The sequence below is a fragment of the Labrus bergylta genome, chromosome 2 (genome assembly GCF_963930695.1).
Source record: "Labrus bergylta chromosome 2, fLabBer1.1, whole genome shotgun sequence".
Taxonomy (NCBI): Eukaryota; Metazoa; Chordata; class Actinopteri; order Labriformes; family Labridae; genus Labrus; species Labrus bergylta.
Genome location: NC_089196.1, coordinates 6,794,234 through 6,806,904, shown reverse-complemented (window position 1 = coordinate 6,806,904; position 12,671 = coordinate 6,794,234). Strand labels below are relative to the sequence as shown.

The 12,671-nt window shown below is 41.8% G+C and overlaps 1 protein-coding gene across 1 annotated transcript in view; it reads left to right on the top strand.

Moving 5' to 3' along the window:
* Positions 1–12,671, top strand: part of LOC109989415 (tight junction protein ZO-2) — a 45,705-nt gene that overhangs the window by 25,583 nt on the left and 7,451 nt on the right. The window contains exons 10-21 of the mRNA XM_065963386.1: positions 937–1,000; positions 2,225–2,375; positions 2,471–2,579; positions 4,933–5,152; positions 6,557–6,741; positions 7,034–7,129; positions 7,232–7,311; positions 7,607–7,817; positions 7,912–8,012; positions 8,976–9,194; positions 9,982–10,086; positions 12,086–12,562. Coding sequence (XP_065819458.1) covers positions 937–1,000; positions 2,225–2,375; positions 2,471–2,579; positions 4,933–5,152; positions 6,557–6,741; positions 7,034–7,129; positions 7,232–7,311; positions 7,607–7,817; positions 7,912–8,012; positions 8,976–9,194; positions 9,982–10,086; positions 12,086–12,562 — 2,018 coding nt within the window. The remainder of the gene's footprint in view (positions 1–936; positions 1,001–2,224; positions 2,376–2,470; positions 2,580–4,932; positions 5,153–6,556; positions 6,742–7,033; positions 7,130–7,231; positions 7,312–7,606; positions 7,818–7,911; positions 8,013–8,975; positions 9,195–9,981; positions 10,087–12,085; positions 12,563–12,671) is intronic.

The window sequence follows — 12,671 nt, the reverse complement described above, 5'->3', positions numbered from 1 at the left end:
AAAATAACTGAATAATAATAGATCACATCAATAAATAACATCGTGGACATTATATGCCTGATTTAATGTAAATCAAAACCCTGTTGGGTAACACATTGAGAATGATGACATTTTTATGTTTAACTGATAAATGTAGGTCAAAAGGATCACCTTATTCTTTTGACTGCTGTGAAAAATATTTCCACAGAAAATGTCAGGTTTTTAAATAAAAACAAACAATCAAGTCAAAACAGACTAAAAACCTCAGCAGGACTCAACCGGACTACAGATTAGATTAATTTATCTGAAAGTCTATTACATCAAATTTAGCCTCTCCTATAAAACACACAGTTTGTTTTTATTGTTTGCTGGTGTGAAAAATAAATACAATTAGTTAGTAAGGCTAGTATGCTCTATACTTCTTTATTTTTTAATAACACATACTTTTAAAAAGATACACTCTCTGTTATCTTGATGATCTGTATCATTATCAAAAGGTTTTTGGAAAAATGCATCTATTTCATACGACAGGTGTTAAGTCCCACCTGGTACTTATTGCTTATTTTTTTCCTTTTTTATTATCTCTATTCTATTCTTATTGTATATTCTTCAATTTCTTTATATATTTCCTACTGCTATATTGGGTTTAAGAGCAACTTTAACAAACAATTAATGAAGTATTTCTGATTGTGATTTTAAGGAGATGAATAATCCTTCTAAAATTTCTGGCAGACAAGTGTGGAAGTCATTTTTTTTAATAAGTGTGAAAAGTTAAACAGCTCTGGATGTACTCCAGCAAGGTTCTTTATTTTACTGATTAAAAAGCTGCTTGTTTCTGATATTTGACACACCTTTCAGCTGTGGTTGTTATACATTGTTTTTTATTAATATTTTACCCATGTTAAACACTGAAGTTGTATTTATAATTCTCACTTACCGGTATTTTATTGTCAACAGCTGCTGTGACAACCACACCAAAGATTCTCCTCCGGCCGAGTCCAGAAGATGAAAAACTTTACGGGCAAGTTCATGTCTTTTCTCTTCACACTTCACTGTGATGAACATACTATGATGTTTCTTCTCGCTTCATATTTTTTCAGAATCAATTATATCACTGTCTTAGGGTTATTTTCTTCACACATACACAAAACCCCAGAGGATTTTCCGAATCGCCTGAATTTTTTCACTCGACATTTCCTGCCAGCCCTCTTCAGTGAAATTTCCATTTCAATTCTAGGTGATCTGATGTGTGAGCGTAGCAGGAAATATTCAGGAAAATTCACCATGAGTGAGTGTGACGGTGTGATGATGTTTAAATCCTGAGACTGTGTGACTGATGCGATCTTTGTGCACGTAGTGAAGCTGTTTCAGACTATTTGACACTCCAGTATGTCCTTTACACCTTTATGACGTGTGCTGCTGCCCTCTTGGCCAGCTCAGACTTGTGAAAGAGATCCTGATCTCAATGGGTTATTTACCTGGTTAAATAAAGATTGAATAAAACAAAAAAAGAAATGACACTCATTTATTCTGTGAGTATATAAAAGTAGCAGAACTGCAGATAGACAGACAGATGCAACAGAGATAGTGCAGATACTTCAGGGTATAGCTTTTATTGTGGCAGCTGGGGGGGAAAGGGATTTACAGCATTTTTTTCCAATAACCGATTACTCTTATTAAAAAGTGATTAAATAACAGATTACCTGAATTGCATAACTAGCATATAATGTTACTCGTTACAACAAACAAACAAGATTTGGATTACTTTGTAACAAATACTGGTGAATAGGAGGATGTGTGGTGAAAAAATAACAAGAAAAATAATCTAAACCAAGCCAACAAAGAGAGTCCCTCTTAAAGGGAGAAGATATGATGTTATGAGTTTTATGATGTGTTTTGTAAATGATCATCCGTCAGTTTAAATTGTGTCTGAGCTGCTAACAACAGATCTGAAAACACATTATGCAGATACTTCCTGGTTCTAAGTGAGAATAAATGGCATTTTGAAGATTTGTTCTGAAGCAGCCTGATTACATACAAATTCAACTAAGCAATGCAGATAGATGATATTTGCATCATATATTTGATCACATTAATCACATTTCCTCAACAGAACTTCATTAAGAAAAAAGCATTTTCGAAGCATGGGTGCTGTCTGCAGAGGAGTTACATGAAAGAGCGCGCTCTCTTGTTGGTCAATCTAGTCCGCATCATTAATGACAGCATGTTTTTTTCCCTCCCACAGGCCAAACACGATAATGGTGAACTTCCAGAAAGGAGACAGTGTGGGTCTGAGGCTGGCCGGAGGAAATGATGTCGGCATCTTCATCGCCAGTGTTCAGGAGGGCAGTCCTGCTGAGGAGGAGGGGCTGCACGTCGGAGACCAGATCCTAAAGGTAGGCTACCACGTCCAGACACAACTTCATTACATTTGACATTCCCATGAAAAACATTAAGGTTGTATATGAATCCTCTTTATTGTGCCGTGCAGGTGAACAACGTTGACTTTCAAGGTGTAGTGAGAGAGGAGGCGGTGCTCTTCCTGTTGGAGATTCCTAAAGGAGACGTGATCACCATCCTGGCTCAGAGCAAACCTGACGGTAAAGAACTCATCAAAGACACAGAAACACAATTTCATTTATTCCACGTAACAAATGAAATTAGGAACATGATTTCACTTGGAGCAATAACAACACTGTTCGCCCTTTGTCTGTACAAAAACATCTATCACTCAAAAAAAACACTCACCACTGAATGAGTCAGCAAAATGAGACATTCTGCAGACACAAATGAATGAAAGAGAAACACGAGTTAAAGACTCAAACATTTTATAGTGAGAGTCATTAGAATAAGGTTTTGTTTGTGAGTTTATACCTCAATCCAAACATCAGATCCTTATTCCTCCTCTTCACTGGGAACCAACGGACTCCGAGCTGACTCTTTGTTTCTTGTAGACCTTTTTAACACGTGGGATGAATTATCATGTGACAGTCTGAGCTGGTACTTTATGTTTCTGTCCTGATGACATCTGCTGTGACAGTCAGGTCAGACGGAAAGTGTTCATCAGAGCAAGATTGAAATGTTCATTTGTACTTTTCTGCAAAGTTTCTGCAGCTGTCACACTCCGGACCACCGTCCACCTCTCCCCCCCTCCCCTCCCTCAGCTCTCTCTCTCTCTCTCTCTCTCTCTCTCTCTGATGTTTAGATTTAATGAGCGAGGTACCAGCTTGGTCCCCTAAAGGCCTTTAGACCAGATCAGGCTAGTTCCGGTTCAGCCATCCGTCACACACATGCAGCCACACAGTGACACAAACTGTGTTACGTAACGAGCACGTCGGCCCCTTGAGCCTGTGATCTTTATTTAAAAAATCTATTAATGAAAAAAAAACACATAAAACATGAAGCAGAGCAGAGACCTGGCACGAGAACTCAGTGACTCGTCATCGCCTGGTGATGATCAGAGGTCGTTTAAGGGTCATCAGAGTGTGCTGGCAGGTCTCAAAACTAAGATGGTGTATGTGAGATTAGAAAGGTGAGAGGGACAGCAGGACATCTGGGGAGGGGGGGCTGGAGGTCAGTGACGTAGAGGGGACCATTTCAAAGTTCAACCCAGGATCTGATCATCTGAACACGGGCCATGTAGGATGCTCTGACCCCTGGATCCTAAAGCTAAAGGAGTGCAGAGCGGGAGACCGGAGGCTGGCGGTCTGCGGGGAAGGTCGACTGAGAATCAGGCTCAGCTGACAGGAAGGAAGAACGACAATACACTTACTAATCTGAAAATCACTCAGTAATGTTTGTGTGTAGCACAGTTCAGGTCTGTGATAAAACATGAAAGACGTGAACTTTAACCTTTTGATGAAGCTTAAACATGTGTTTTAATACAGACTGCGCTAAAACACTTTCAGAGTAATAATCCTCAAAGCACATGTGACAGCACGGCACAATACGTCTCTGTATTTCTTTGTATTTCTTTGTATTTCTTTGTATTCCGCTCACATGATTTTAACGTGTTTTTTTTTTTTTTTAAGGTCATATCAGTGAAATCTTTTGTTTTATGCATGTGATCAATGTGAGTGTGTGATGAAAGCTGACTGTGCGTGCGTGCGTGCGTGCGTGCGTGCGTGCGTGCGTGTGTGTGTGTGTGAGTGTGTATGAGTGTGCAGCAGCAGATTTTAGTCAGTGTGACTGTTGCCTCGGTTGGTCCTTTTGGGTCAGCGCTCTGTCCGACCTCACATATCAAATCATGACTCCTCACAGGAGCCCGGAGCGGACTGTAAACTGTATTACTATGCAACAGTCACTTAGATATGTGCATGTTGGTGTGATTGTGCAAATAAGAATGAAAATAAAATGTATTTTTAGCACAGGAGTTCATTTTTGACCTTTAAGAACTCGGCATGTTCGAAACTAATCAACAAACACAGCTCTCGTGATCTTTCGCTTGCTCTTCATGATCTTCTTTATTTAGAGAATGAAAAGACTGAGCTGTCCAGGGGTTACTCATGAGGACAGTTAACATGCATGGGGGGGGTGGGGGACGTAGTAACAAATGTGTGAGTTTAAGTTAACAAATCAAAAACCAGTCACAGCATCAACCGAAAGAGTTGAAACAGTGAATGAGACACTAATGTAGGACATTAAGGAAATAATGAATCCATTTGGGACTATTTCCAGCAGTGTAATAATCCATTTTAAGCCGTTCTCACATACTGTATAAACTCCTGAAAATATCTAGATAATTTCAGGGGGACTGCTCCAGATATTCTCCTGACCTGGCTGATCACATGTGCTTCTCACAGCTGGAGACTATCCCTGTCTGACAGAAGGGGGGAAAGATTTCACTGTTTGTGTCCACACATACAGCTCCTCTGGGAAATATTTATAAAACATTGCTTCACCTCTCCCTTTATTTTTATTTTAACAGTCTTTATTATGTTTGTGTCTCCTTAGTCTACAGTGATATCTTGGTGTCTGGGCGCGGGGACTCTTTCTTCGTCCGGACACACTTTGAGTACGAGAAGGAGACTCCTCAGTGCTTGGCCTTCAGCAGAGGAGACATCTTCAAAGTGGTGGACACCCTGTACGACGGAAAACTTGGGAACTGGCTCGCCATCCGTGTCGGGAAGGAGAAGCAGCTGCTGGAGAAGGGGATCATCCCAAACAAGAGCAGGTAGGGGCCTGCAGCTTTGTTAGCTTCCTCTGATATTGTTTAAGAAGCTGTGTGTGAGTGTGTTTGATAGACACACTGGTTCTTTTCTTTTCTTTTTTGTGTGGCTATTGCCTTTATTTGATAGGACAGTGAATAGAGTAGTGAACCACGGAGAGAGAGTGAGGGAATGACATGCGGGAAAGAAGCCTTTTGGAGGACTCTAGCCCTGTACATGGGGCGCGACCTAATCCCTAGGCTACCTGCGCCTCACACTTTTTTTGACAATTTTTACGATCCCACTAGCATGCCCACTTTATGCGATGATAATCTCGATGTCCATAAAGTGGAGACTTCAAAGACCTTCAAAGAAGAGGAGAAGTCAGGGAGAAACATAATGTTTAGAAGCCTTTAAGAAAATGAACCCATACATCTCTCTTGATTTGTTCCCTCAGTAAACCATAGATGTAAAAAAGTAGCTGTCGCGTAGCAGCTGCTATTCACAGGAACAGGTCGTCTATGCAGCAGACATCTTGGAGGGAGATAGTCACGGCTCATGATACCTGTAAGTCTATGGCCCGGGGGAGGTTTATCGATAGTTAAAATATTCACAAGTTGCTGAAATGTGTTTCAGTCTGTTTCAAGTAGATTGTTTTGTCACAAACGTTCACAAGATTAATGTGACTCTATAAATGGAGAATCATCATAATTTAACCGAGTATCCTGGATCATAAATACATTTCTGATGTTTGTGAAAAACAAACGGCTTGAAAATTGATTCACATTTCAGAGACTTCTTAATATTTCAACCGTGGATATACCTACCGCCTTCATTATGAGCCACAGCACCAGCTTTCCAAGATGGCAGCTACATAGACGCATCTCAGAAGACTGGAAGCGGCATTTATGTATATCTTTGTCAGTAAACAAAAATGGTCTCTACGGGGCGCAGTTGGCTTAACAGATCCAGTAGTTTGCACCCCATGTACAGATGCTATAGTCCTCTCAAGTGGGTGGCCCGGGTTCGAGTCCAACCCCCTGTTTTGGAACTTCTCCAAACAATCCAGGTGCGAAAAAATGCTAAATGTGTGAGGTACATCTTTTACAATCTGGTACCGATTCACCACCGCTCCTTCTGGCTCCAAAATGTTCATGTTCACCGCTCAGAGTTCACAAGTTATTCTCAACATGATAATCTAAAGCTTTATGCTGATGAAAGAGGTTTGGAGGGTAGATTTAAAAGAAGAGGAGTAGATCTATTTAAAGATCCTTTGTGAGGTATGTTTGTCTATAGACTAAAGAGAAACCTGCCAAATCAAAAGTGGCTCATTTAGTCCAGACCTGAGATAAAGACTTAAAGCAGGTACATCATGGTGCACTAACAGGCATATAATAAATGGAGCTGAACAGGTGTGTTTGTCCCGTCAGGGCGGAGCAGATGGCCAGCGTGCAGAGCTCTCATAAAGCCGTAGCCGCAGATCGAGCAGACTTCTGGAGGTTACGAGGTCAGCGCTCTTTGAAGAGGAAGGACCTGAAGAAGAGCAGAGAGAACCTGAGCACTCAGACGCTCGCCACACGCTTCCCCGCCTACGAACGAGTCGTGCTTAGAGAAGGTGGGTGACGCTCCTGCTTTGATCTGATCCTCTTTGTGTCCGTAAAATAGTTTCAAAGGTTAAAGGATTTGCCACTGAAACATAATTTTCATGAAGGGAATAGAATTGATGACATTTATTTCTTTACTGTTACAAGATGTTGTAGTGCACTTGGCACAGTCTGGCAGCAATAAACATCTGAACAATCAGTTTTATACATATCTATGTAGATAAATCCGTTTGATTGATAGTGTTTTGTGTCTTTGTGTGAGTTGTGTTCTGCAGCATTATAACCCACATCGTGTTGTTTCAGCTGGTTTCAGACGTCCCGTCGTTCTTTTCGGTCCCATCGCTGATGCTGCGAATGAGAAACTGGCCTCTGAGATTCCTGACCTGTTTGTTATTGCCAGTGAGTCTCTTGAGTCTTTTTCTCCACGTTCTTCTGTGTCAAAGTGAACATAAGTCTGAGTATTGCATCTATTTCCTGTTTTTTTTTATGCCTTTTCATCAGAAACGGAGCCAAAAGACGCCGGCTCTGAGAAATCCTCAGGAGTGGTTCGCCTGAACACCATCAGACAAATCATCGAGCAGGTACATCCACATGAAATGTCAATATACCACTATTCCCACTGGATTAGTATTACCTGGGGACCTCTGGTAATTTAGGAATTACTGTACCCCCTGACGTCAGTGCAGAACATACGCAATGGATTAAAAAGTGGGGGGCTGAGGGATGAAGGAGGTGTGTCCAGAGACACATAAAGTGTGTGTTTTGGTCTGACAAATCTGCTCTGAAAGTCACTTGTCAACAAAATGATCAGTCAATGAAAATGTGTTCCTACTAAAGAGATAGATATATGACGAACCTGTTCTTCACATCATACAGGACAAGCACGCCCTGCTGGATGTGACACCCAAAGCTGTGGACACCCTGAACTACACCCAGTGGTACCCCATCGTCATCTTCTTCAACCCGGACAGTAAGCACGGCATCAAGGCCATCAGGCAGAGGATTGCCCCCAACTCCAACCGCAGCGCCCGTAAACTGTACGAGCAGGCCGTCAAGCTGAGGAAGACCTGCCCGCACCTTTTCACTGGTACAAGCACACACATAAAGACAGTCGTTTAGAGAGTTTGCTGATATAAAGTGTGGATGATAAGGACGGATGGTTTTCTCATTTTCTCGTCCAGCCACAGTTGATATGAACTCCGCCAATGACGCCTGGTACGGCAGCGTCAAAGACTCCATCAGAGAGCAGCAGATGCAGGCAGTGTGGGTCTCTGACGGCAAGGTAAACACACACACACACACACACACACACACACACACACACACACACACACAGTTGATTTAACCAGGGATAACCAGGCAGTAAATCTTGCTGTGAGGAGCATTTTTAACCTATTATGATTGTTTCAGTTATATTGACTTATTGACTGACTGATATCTATCCAAGTGGGTCTGCCATCATTTCTTGTCAAAAATATCTCATCACACCTGCCTTGAAAAGAGACGCACAATCTTATCTAAGATAGCAGATCTTATTTAAGTAAAATGTTCTTGCACCATTGGCAGATTTTTAAAACTTATTTTCTGTCTTTTAAATCTTGAAATAAGAAGTTCATATGGACTTGTCAGGTGACTGTGGCTTATATTAAGTGTAATGGGATATTTTTGACTAGAAGTAAGACAAATACACTTGGTTAGGTTTGAGATTTTGCAGTGCACTGCTGCAGAAATAGACTCTTTTAATGTTTGTCAACCGAATTGAGGGAAATGTTCCTCCACTGTGAATATAATATAAAAGAGAAAAAGAGATGTTGCTATTTTTGTTGTCATTTTATCACATGGTATCAATATAGGTATTTTTTTTACTAGAATCGTATCAAAGCTTATAACTCTGTTACTTTGATAACCCTGTAAGAAACCATTAAGAAAACGAAGGGAGGATGTAAAGCAGGACTGAGGTTATGACGTCTGTTAGTTTGAAGTGTTTCTGATAAACTGAGAGTGTATCATAGTTTTTCATAGTTTAGTTTGTAAAAGGACTGAGCGCCCCTGAATCTACCTGTCCCCCTAGCAGCCACCTGTGTGTGCGCTCTGAGCATGCTGACTGTGTGTCTCTTTACCTCCTGCCAGTAGTGCTCTACAGCTCGGCTCTGTTTGTCTTTCTTTCTTCTCTCTTGTTCTTGTGCTATCCGTCTGTCCATCCTTCCTGCCTGTACACCCAAGATCCACCATGTGTCTCTTCTAGCTGGAGGGAGTAGAGACTGATCTGGACTGCCAGGACGTCGAGCGCCTGTCCTTCCTGTCCGCCATGTCGGCCGACTACCTCAGCATGGACAGCCGGCTGGCATCCGACCTGGACGACACCGCTGACGAGGGCGGGGCCTACACCGACAACGAGCACGACGCTGAGTTGATGCACATCTCCGCCATCAGCCGCTCGTCTGAACCTGTCTCAGCTGAGGAGGTCAGGGTCACATACACACAAATACACAGACACACACACACACACACACACACACACACACACACACACACACACATACAGACACATACACACACTCACACAAAAGTAGAGAGCAAAAATGGCCAACCTGTTTTCACTCCTGTCTTTTTGACTTTGAAAGAAGTTTTAAAAAATAGTTTGCCAGGATGTTTTGGACAAGTGAACTGTTTGTTGTTGTACTACTCATTTTGGCCACAAGAGGCTGAAGTTCTCCTGTTCTTAGGAAGAAAAGCTTCTATATTTTCTTCCAGGTTTGTTTAGAAGATCAACATAAAGTAGAAGTAAAGACACTCACACTCTCAGGAGGTGCTGCCCTCTGCAGGGAAAACAGTAAAGTACTGTAAAGTAAATGAGAAAACAAAGAGTGGGACCCAAATGAAGAGAACGTATAATATTTATTCTAACAAAAGGTAAAAAGGGCAAACAAAAACTTACTTTGTTTCTAATGCATACAAAGTCCAAAAAGTCCAGCAAAGAATCCAACAGGAGAAACAAGGATTATTATAGAAATTATAGAAATTTAAAAAAGCAATTATTTTCTAAATTAGAGAGATTATTATCCCCCAATATGTGTCTAAACGACACTTGAGTCACAACGTGGCGAGCCTGTGATAGGTACAGTACATTTATCGCTTGATTTTTAAGAGAACTGTATGGAAGTTTAAAGTCGTGACAACGCAGTCAGAAATAGTGTCACTGTCATTTCCACTGACCATTTCATTTTTTCTTTGTGTGTGTGTTTGTGTAGATCTTGCGCAGGTACAGTCCAGACATCAGGAGTCGAATGAGGAAGATCAGCAGTCAAGAATTCCTCAGCAGGTCGAGCCCTCCACATGTCTTCTTAACGGACAAGGTGAGACATGAGGGGGGACGAGACACTAATACCCTCCTCACACTGTTTTATCTCATGCATCGAGACTCGTCTTTACTAGGGGACAATTCTCATCTCTGAACCACAGTCTGTCTGAACCTGCTTTATCACACTGCAATTATATAAGAGTCTAATATCCTTCATCAGATTCATTTTTTCTACTTGGGATGACTTGTTTCTCATTAAAAGCAGTGAGTAGCTTCAGTAACTCTGCCTCTAACCATCACATCCTCCCTGGCAGTTATTTTCCTCCATCCAGAGGAACAAACTGTCCTTCCCTCTGAGGAACGGCCTGACTCGGAGAAACACGTCTCACTGCAGTTCAGATTCCTCCAACAGCAGCTCATTGGACCACAAGGGTACCCACAATCCCCCTCTGTAGCTGGTGTAGGGTGGTGGGCGTGTGTCAGTGGTGTTCTACTTAAAGCTCTGTTGGGGTTTTTATTCCAACAACAAATCACAGCAGCTGATTTTCATGACCTTTGCTCCATAACTGTTTAAAGCAAACTGTGAAAGTTGTTGAGCAGCTGCTGCTCAGTTGGAATAAAAACTCCACTTCTTTATCAAACTCTTCTACTGATGTGTTCTCTCATAGAAAGTTGTTTTATAGTCTCACCCACTGATCCACATTTGTTAGTTTAGAAATAGATGTTTTGATGTTTTTGTGTGATGTTTCAGAATTTTCTTTACTTTTTGATACCATGTGTTTTAAGGTATTAAAGGTATTTGTCAGGTGTGCAGGAGTTTGTCTGACATTTTTGTTAATTAACAACAATACATTGCTCAATATTGGGTGCCTATGACTTTTTGTTTTGTTGGAACTGGTATTTATATTTTTTTATGTTTTACTAGAGTCATATCAAAGTCTAAATTCCTGCTATTGTGTAAAACATGACCCTGTGTACCAAAAACCAATCAGTTCTACACCCAGACTACACAAAATCTAGACCCCTTAGCCGTCATAGATTGATCCTGAATATTATAGAAAATGTAGATTTTTTCTAAATGGTTCCTTCTGCAAAACCATTAGAAACAACCTTTTTTTCCACTTCAACATAAATATATGCCCATGCTCAAAGGCACTGCTTTAGTTTCCTCTGTCCTCTGCCTGTGGGGGGAGGATTTCCATGAACTTGATATTTACTCATAATGAACTCACTGGTTGTGGTTTTATTGTCTTTTTGCCAAGATTTATGCACTGAGCTTCATGAAGCTGAAGATGCTCCAAAGACTGGGAGAAATATTTAAGAGAGCTTTCAAACTTTAGAGGTTAAAGCACTGACCTCTGAATCTCATGTTCAAATGAATATAAAAGAAAATGTAATAGTAAACACAAACCTTCCTTTTGCGTTTATCCTGCAAAACAAAACCCAGTCCTTCTCTGTTGGACATATATGTATCACATGTTTTAGTACAATACAGCGGCAACACAAGAAAGTATCTGTGCTTAAGAATTGAACTTAGCTGGAGTTCAGGACAGCAAACTTTATCCAACTATTATTATTTCAAATACTCTTTCAAACCCTTTTAAACATGAGATATAGAGATCTCTTCTTAAACTGATTGATAGTTACTCAACCCCAGCATACAGTATAACTCCTGCTCACAAGATGTGTAATGTAACGTGCAAAAACCTTTGTTTTGTTATTGATGCATCTAAAAGGATGCCAGAGATCTAGAGGAAACCTGCAGTATTACAGACCCCTGATAAAGAAGGGGGTAACTGTGTCATTGCATCACTCAGACGTGTCTCAAAGCAGAATCATTTTAAATATTGAGGTGCAATCACTGCGGTGTTAAAGGGATAATCCTGTCAGTGTTTACTGTAAAATCATTTTTGCTTAAAGACCAAATGAAAGACGTTAAGCTCAGTGCACCTCATGTGGACATCATGAGTGTTTGCTCGCAGTGGAAGCTGTGTGTCATCTGACAACTGTTACTATCACTCACTGAATGTTCTGCTTCTGACCCCAACGTTCAGGTAAAACTTTCTCTCAGAGACACTCCTGTCCTCGTATCCAGCTCCACCAACCCACACCTTCACCACCGTCAACACCACCCGTCACCACCCAGCTGCAGCAGAAGTTATGACTCTCCGTCCAGCAGCAGCCCGGCCAGCAGCAACAACGACCCCCCGCCCCCAATTTCACGTTCAGCCGGCTTCTCCGGCCCGCCACCCCCACCTCCACTCCATCACTTCAACTCCTGCAGCAGTCCGCGGTCCCTAGGGGCCCCCCAACTTCCCAGCAGCAGTAGGAGTATGGCGGAGATGGCGCATCACTCCCCTGCAGCTCTGCCCAGTGTGAACGTAGCCGCCTGCAGGCAGCGGGCAGAGGACAGCCCGGTGGACGATCCGTCCATGAGGACCTTCCTGGGAAAGATTAAAGCCTTTGAGAAGCTGGATCACTTCGCCCGAGCACAGAGGATTCTGGAGGTCCAGGAGGCACACAATGCCAGGGTGAGGACTAAATGTTGCGGTAGCTGCTTTCTGTTTACCCAGGAGACACCTGTGTTCCCTGGAAGCCAATCATAACTCTTCCTAAATCTAACCAAACTGTGACCGTTTC